At 53.0% G+C, this 7,693-nt stretch overlaps 1 protein-coding gene across 10 annotated transcripts in view; it reads left to right on the forward strand.

Moving 5' to 3' along the window:
- NCOR2 (nuclear receptor corepressor 2) overlaps positions 1 to 7,693 on the forward strand; it is a 203,274-nt gene that overhangs the window by 90,147 nt on the left and 105,434 nt on the right. For all 10 annotated transcript variants that reach the window (XM_026859568.1, XM_026859572.1, XM_026859573.1 and 7 more), the window contains one exon: positions 922 to 978. In XM_026859568.1, coding sequence (XP_026715369.1) covers positions 922 to 978 — 57 coding nt within the window. The remainder of the gene's footprint in view (positions 1 to 921; positions 979 to 7,693) is intronic.

The raw sequence follows: 7,693 nt of genomic DNA on the forward strand, positions 1-7,693 counted from the left end.
AGAGACAGTTTAAATCCTGGGAAAGCTCAACTCAGCCCACTGCTCCTTCACCCCTATTTTAGGCAGCTATAGATTTCCTCTCCCACCCCCAATAGCTAAAACTATCTATTTTATTGAACAAATGCCCCTGAAAATCTGTCTCCTTGCCCCACTTGCTGCCAGATATTTGGTTTTATCGTCTCAGCCCCGTGGCTCGTTGGCAGCGTGCAGCGATCTGGATTTATTGGACTGTCAGTAACCCCCACTGAAAAGCCTGGCTTTGCAAGGAAGTGCTGTTTACTGAAAATGTCATCTTTTATTTAGACTTCTGCTGCAGCCAACCCATGTCTTTTTTTCAGGCCTGTTTAATTAGTAACCACTGCACAGCCCCTGACACGTGTTCCTGGGTGTTTTTTTTTCTCTAATAAGCACTAGGTAGCTTGGCTGGGGGCGGGAGGGGGCAGAGAAGGGCTCCGCTGCGGCAGGGAGGGGAGGGAAGCAAGAGCAAGATGAGGAGCCAAGGGCAGCTCAAATGTAACGATCACATGCTCGTGAAGCGATGAATCCTAGAAAGGGCATCTCTGCGTGCGTGCCGGCTCGCCCGCCCTCCTCCTCGCACAGTGCCCGTGCGGAGGTAACGGGTGCGATCCCCTCGCCTGGCATCCTCAGGGCTCGGGGATTCGGGTCACTTCCTGGGCAGAGCTCGATGCATTAAGGTTGTGATAACGAGGGCCAGAGCCCTTCGCCCGTGGGGCTTTCCTGAAGGTCCAGAGCCTGAGCTGAACCTTTCCACCCACTTTCAGGCAGGGGTGGGATTTGTGGCGGTTCTGCAGAGGTTGGGGAAGGGGTTTTAGCACAGGGGGAGAGTGGGAGCAACGGTCTGTGACTGTAATCGATGGCAAAAATAACTTTTCTTCTTCCTCTCCCCTTTCCTCCCTGCAGAAGAAGGCAGAGGCTGCCCACCGGATCCTGGAAGGACTGGGTCCCCAGGTGGAGCTGGTGAGTGTTACCTCTCGCTGCGGGGAGCGGGGCCAGGTTTGGAGAGGTCCCTGGGTGGCGAGTGTGGCACCCTGCGAGTGTGTCTAAGCTGTCAGAAGGAAGCATGCTGCTGGCCAGGACCTCTCACTGGCACCACACCAAGGCAGGAAACGAAGTGGCTGAGATGAGTACTGAAACACAGGCAGACACACACACACAGCCCTCTTCGTTGAGCCTTAACCCTTAGTCTCCCTCCTTGCACGCTGCAGCAGAGCTGGGGGGTGGACGGGGCTCCGGCACAGTCTGCCTCCACGTAGGATGCTCACGGCTTCATCTGCAGATGGCGGCCACAGCACCGGGGCTGTGGGGCTGCTGCCTGCGAGGGATGGGTGCTGGCACCACGCTCAGACCCACCCTGCTGCAAATGGACGAGGGTGCTGGAGGGTGCTCTGTAAGCACAGCCCGCTCCCAGCTGCAGCGCCCTGCAAGTATCAGGACTCGCACATGTCCTATTTCTGTCTCACTTATGCATAGGGAAGCTGAGAAAAACAACTTAGAATAACTTGTCAGTTTGGGGCTGCCCCCTCAATCAGCAGAATCCAGCTGTAAGTCAAGCGACTGAGTGATGGAGGGGTGCCTGAAAACAACCCCTGAGGGGCTCGGTCCTGGAGAAGGGTGCTGGGAAAGGTCGTGTCTGCAGCGATGCTGCTGGAAGGATCGGAGGGGGACAGACACGGTCTGACAGAGCATTTCTTGCTTTGCACGGGCTGTGGGGTGCAATGGAGGGAGCAGTTCCTGTGAGGTGGGAGCGGGCAGCTCACAGTCCTCAGCAGCTGTAGTTTGGACTTGCCTTGTGGAGGTGGTGCTAATCACTGCCTTCCCCGGGTGCGTAAGGAGAGGTCACAAGGGAATTAGTGCTCACTGCGACGTGTCGAAGCCCACTTCCTTGTTTGGGGAGGTAGCGCTCATTATTTTTACTTTGAGTCACCAGGGTCAAACCCTTTGCTCTCTTTCTCCTCTGAAGATTAGCAGTGCTGTGGTTCGTGCTTCCTTATCCGAAAGATGCTGTGTTTCCTTTCCTTCCTTCCCCCGCTTTTCTCTTTTCTCCTTTTTTTTTTTTTTTTTTTTTTTTTTTTTTTTTTTTTTTTCATTTTCTTAGTTTGTTGATGCTTTGCCCTTGGGTGCCGACACTGCACAGGGAAGCTGGAGCAGAGCCCAGTGCAAACCGTTCCTCTGTCACCCTGCTTTACTCCTCGGAGGACAGGGGAAACCTCTGCTGAGAAAACCCTGCAAAACCCCAGTTGGGCTCTGTGTGCATCTTGCAGACTCTCTGTCTGCCCAGAGACACTTCCTATGGCCCAGCCCCCACCCTGTGTCGGGCAAAACAGCACCCGGGACCTGCCAACGGCCTCTTGAGAGATGAGATGAATAGTCAGATCTTCTTCTGAGTTGGAAAGGAAGCAGCTCCAGGAAGGAGAGCGTCTTTACACGCTCTGCCCAACGTGCATGCCTGCTCCACTGTGGTGCACATGACATGCACCAGCCCTGGAGCTGCCACAGCCCAGAGGTCTCTTGCAGGGCGGTTGCTAATCCTGTGCCAAACCTCTGCAAGGAGCAGCGGTGGCTGTCACCCAAAGGCAAGGTCTTAGATCGCTATCGGCTCCGCTGGGGCTGCTGAGGTCTCGCTCTGGGTTGTTCAGAGAGCTCTGGTTATTGTATGTACAGCACCGATGGTGATGGGTGCGCATCGGCTCACAGCGGGGCAGCTTGCCAGGGGTGATGGTGCGAGGCAAGAGGTCACGGTGGAGATTGGTTAGTCATGGCAGAGAGAGGCCGGAGGTTACCGCGGCGTCAGCAAACAGTGGCTGTGAGCAGGGTGGGGTGGTACAAGGTCTTGGGTGCTGCTGGCAGGATGGAGCCGGAGGCTGTTGTTGGTGGGCGGAGGGGCCGTGGTGGGGCTCTGCCTCCCGTCCTGCTGGCAGCTCTGAGGGGTTTGTCTTTGAGTGAAGAAAGAAATTTTATCGCCTGAGCACATCCATGGACTGCCTGTAGCGTGAGCTGGAAGGAAGGGTTTTGAGAGTGATCCAGTATAGCATAAATAAGGATTTACCCAGAAGTTTTGGGTCTGTGTCATGGGTTTCCCATCAAGTTGGAAACTGCTGGGAGATGGCCCAGCTCTGGAAGGAAACTCTTAATTCCTGACTTCAGTCATTTAAACAGCTCCTTCTGAGCTTTCAGGGTTACAAACTCTTCACTGAAGCTGGTATCCTTGGGTTGTACATCTCAAGGAAGCAGCAAGTTTGTTGGGGTTTCTGCATGGTTCCTGCCTTCTCACTGCTTTGACCTTACGAGGTCTGGGCCTGCCTTTTTTATCTTAGAAGTGTCGTTCGTGTCTCCTCCTCTTCAGAGGATCCTCGTTTTTGTGCTCCTGAGGTTTTAAACATGTGGAACTGCCTCCGAATCTCTTTGCCCATTACTCATGGTGCTGCCTCCCCAGCCTGTCCGCTGGGGTTTCGGGTGGCCTTGCACCTCTTCCCTGGCCCTCACATCAGCCCTAGCCAATGCGGAACACACGGGTGTGTTGTGTGATCACGGCTGCTGCCCTCCGCGTGGCTGGGACTCGTCTCCCTGTCCCCGCGGTGGAAGTCACCCCCTGCCCAGGGATCCACTTCAGGTCCCGGGAAGTTGGTGCTCCCCTCTAGGGTAGGTGGAGGTTGTGACTCGGTAGATCAGGACTCTGCTCATTTATCCCCGCAGTGTAGCAGTACCACTTTAAAAATGACCCCATGTTTTCCCCAGGGAGAAATGTCATCGAGGTGTGTAGTCTGAACGCTGCAGTGGCCAGAAAGCAATTGAGACCTTTCATTCTGTTTTATTTTTAAAGAGCTTTCAGTAAATCCAAGATTTTTCCAGTAACAGCTTTGCATCACTGTTATGTTTTTCTTAAATGTCATCCCTCAGAGAAATACATTACATGTCCCTTACCCTGGAGAAACACTGTGAATGTTTTGAACATGTCACCTTACCCATCTGACCTGTCAGCTTTACTTGTGCTTATTCATTGAGAAAGCTGTGATTCTGTGCAGGTTGTGGACGGCTCTGAGGGAAGATACTGTTTCCCAGTTGAGAATAGCTTCTCTAACTATTTAATCTGTGAGGATATGTTCTCTGGGGGGTAGGTAGGACTTGTCTCCTGGGCTTGCTCTGCTGCATGGGCTGAGTTACAGTGCTGAGGCTGTTGTGCAGACAGAAATCTCTTTGAGATGCTGCTGTCATGTGGATCTTGGTTTTGGGTCACAGAGCTTCTTATTTCTGAATGTTTGGGCATTTCTTTTCAAGTGATGCGTTCCAGTGCTTGTCTGTTAATGCTTCGGTTTGCTACCTAAGAATTGAAGTGGCTGTTTGTATCATAGATAAGTAATAGTGGAAAAGAATTAGCAGCCTTTGGTGAGCTGAATGACATCAGGGCATCCGTGATGTCCATGTGCACATGAGCATTTTCCAACCCAGGTGCAAACCAAAATGTTTACCCACTGCCTTCTCCCAGGAGGAAGGTCTCTGTGGCTTGCCACATGCCAGCTTATTTGATTTGATTTTATGAACACAGAGGGAAAAGAGGCACTTTTATTTAGCAGTATTTCCAGTTCTGCAGTCACTGGCCAGGGCTGCCCGGTGGTTCATCCAGTCAAGACTTTCCAGGGTGACTGTGGACATGATGCTCCAGGCTTGATTTCTTCTCTCTGTGGTGCAGACCTGCCTCTCTCAAGCTACGTGATGAGACGGATGTCTGTGTTCCTCTGAGCTTTCCAAGCGTGAAGTGCACAGCCAGCTCTGAGCCTGGAGTCGGACCAGCAGATCTGAGAGGAATCATGATAGAAATACCCCTGGGGAAGAGACACCACTGAGAGCATGTCTCCTTCTGGGGGACCTGCTTGTCCCTCTCGTCTGCCCTGCCACTGCCAGCTCGGGGTGGCCGGGTGTCTCCTTGCGGGTGTCTCCTGGCAGACTCGCAGCCCGCCGTCCCCTCGCAGGGTAACAGATGCCCGAACGCTGCCGGCAGCCTCGCAGCCCTCCTGGGACGTGGCGGTTCATCTCGCCACGTCTGTCTGCCTGGGCTCCTCTGCGTGCCTCTTCCACGTGGGAATTGCATGTGCTTTCCCAGCGATGAGAGATGTGTCCAAAGGCAGCCAGAAAAAGAAGCTGATGACCTGTTGGTGCCAAGATGCAGTGGTGATGGGCTACAGAGAGTAGGGAGAGCTGCACCCAGTCTACTGTCTGTGCAGATGGACGTGGATGTCCCGGTGTGTGGCAGGGGAGAGGTGAGGCAGAGTCTGTTTTTTACAGGCTGGCTGTGTGGAAAAATAAGGTTCTGTACCAAGCACCTGTGATAGCGGTGAGGAGGTACCACAGAGGAGGTGAGAATAACACCACCTTCAAACTGGAGAAGAAAGGGACCCACCTGTGTTTGCAGATCCTGTCCTCTCCAGTGCTGCTCACCTGGTTGAGCAGATGTTCAGCAGATGTTTTGCTCTTTTCCCATGTTTAATCTGAGATGAAAATGAGTGGACCCAGAGTGTAGCCTCAGCCGTGTGACTGCAGTAGGAAGATGAGCTGGTTTGTATGTAGCCATGGCCAGGATGCTGCCTCCAACCATCACCCAGAGATCACGTGTCCCTCTGCCTATGTTTGGTCACAAATTTTAGATCACTCACAGCTGATGTGGTGAAAGCTTGTGGATGAATTGCTTGAAAACTTGGTTGATGTTTCTGAGGTTGGACAGGAGCTGCGCTCATGAGACGCCCAGTTGCTGATGATGGTTGGGCCATGGCAAGCTTTTGATTAGCACAGTCTTGGACGTGTTCACACCAGTTTAGCCGATGACTAGAAGAGCGTTGAAGGGCTTAATCCTGAGCACCGTGTCTGCCTGCTTACACAGACACAACTGGTGGCGGCTCCTAGAGCACCACCTGGGCTCCTAATCACAAGGGCTGGGGTTGAGCATGGGCTCTCCCTCTCAGAGGTGGGATCCTCTATTGTGGCAGGCTCCCTGAGGGTCCATCACCCTGCAGCGGGGAAGGGAGAGTTAGCGAGGGCAGTGAGTGGCTGAAGGTGGCCAGGGACGGATCCAGCTCTCCTGACCCCCTGGGGGAGGGCCCTGGCACGTCCCCACTGAGGGTGCAGGGGACAGAGCGGCTCCGTGATGGGTGCTCACATCTGGTGTTGGAGACAGCCTCGGTCACTGGGCTCTCCAGGGGGTAACCCTTGGCAAAACACTTGTCCTGCTGGAGCCCAGTGCCCCTCCTGAGGGACAGACAAGAGCATCGCTCTGTGCGTGGGTGCTGGGGGATTGTGGTGACGTGTCTGGGGGTCAACCCCACCCCAGTGTTGCTGGAAACCAGGGGGACGAAGACTTGTCCTGCCCTCAGTTGCCTGCGCTTGGCTCCCTGGGAGAGCTCAGGCAGGCTTTTGCTGCGTAGACATAACAATTTGCAGCACACAGACTGTCTCTTCCCGCTCCCCAAGCCCCCCTTTCCCCTTGCCTCCCCCGTGTCATATGTTCCAAAGCGCACTGCGTTTTTCAATCAGTGAATAACAACCACGTACTCCGCCGTGCCGTGTTTATGTGGATTACGTCGCAAATGCTTGTTCTGAGCCAGCTCGCTCGAGCGCTGCCTGCCCTCCCACGGGCTGCTCAGCTGCCGAGTTTGTTAGAGCAGGGCCCTGCCTGCTTTACTCCCCATCCTACTCCGAGCTTCAGGAATCAGCATTGAAGATGAAAGGCAAATCTCAGTCTCCCCACAACTTGTCCCCTTCTGACTACCAGACAATGCTCTCATTAAAAGCAAGGAGTTATATTTGTCTGTACAGAGCTGAGGGTACCTTGCTGTCTAAATATACTGTGCCACAGAACAAAGACATTGTAATTCCCATGGTGAATATTAGAAAAAGATGCACATATGTACAGAGCTTTTCAGAATATTGTAATTATATTTATCTTCCTGCTCTTGCTTGTAAATTTTTTTGGTGGAAGATTAAAGCCAGTGTTTTATGATCCAGACTGCTTTCCTCCATCCCCTTTCAGCAAACTGGCGAGCTGTTGTCAAACGCTTCCCGTGTGTCGCTCACATTTGTCAGTTTAAAAGGTGTTGCCCTGTTTGCCATAAACCAGTATATAGCAGCAGTAGCCTTTCCCTGCAGTAAATTAACAGCTGAAGCATCAGCTGAGCTCTCTGCGCTGGCTCAGCATCATCCCCCCGTGACACTTGACCACTGCTTGGACACAAACTGCTGCTGCAGAACTACCAACCGAGTCTGGGCCGGCGCTGGCGTCCTGGGAAGCATCACGAACACCACGCAAATGGTTACTTGATGCCGTGATCCTTCTGGAGGAGAGGATGGGAAATAATTGCAGTTCTAAAATAAGCAGTCACTCTCTAGTTAGCGTTAATGAGCGAATGAGATTTAATTAATTTGGTCCAGCAAGTGGGTCACCAGTTTCCCCAGCCAGAGAAAGGTGTCATGGATGGAGAACACAGCAGAGGACGCTGCTCCTTAAATAAACACTTCTGATTTTATACAGTGGATTTTCTGGGCTTTTTGCTTAACTTTGTAATGTACTCAAGGCGGTTGGCTATTGCACTCGGACCTAGCAAGGCAACACCAGATCAGAAACTCGACCACGATCGGGTGGCTAATGCGGTGGTTGTCTGCCAACCAATTTCTGCTTCGCATAACA

This window comes from Athene cunicularia, assembly GCF_003259725.1.
Source record: "Athene cunicularia isolate RWA chromosome 15 unlocalized genomic scaffold, athCun1 chr15_part1, whole genome shotgun sequence".
Classification (NCBI taxonomy): Eukaryota; Metazoa; Chordata; class Aves; order Strigiformes; family Strigidae; genus Athene; species Athene cunicularia.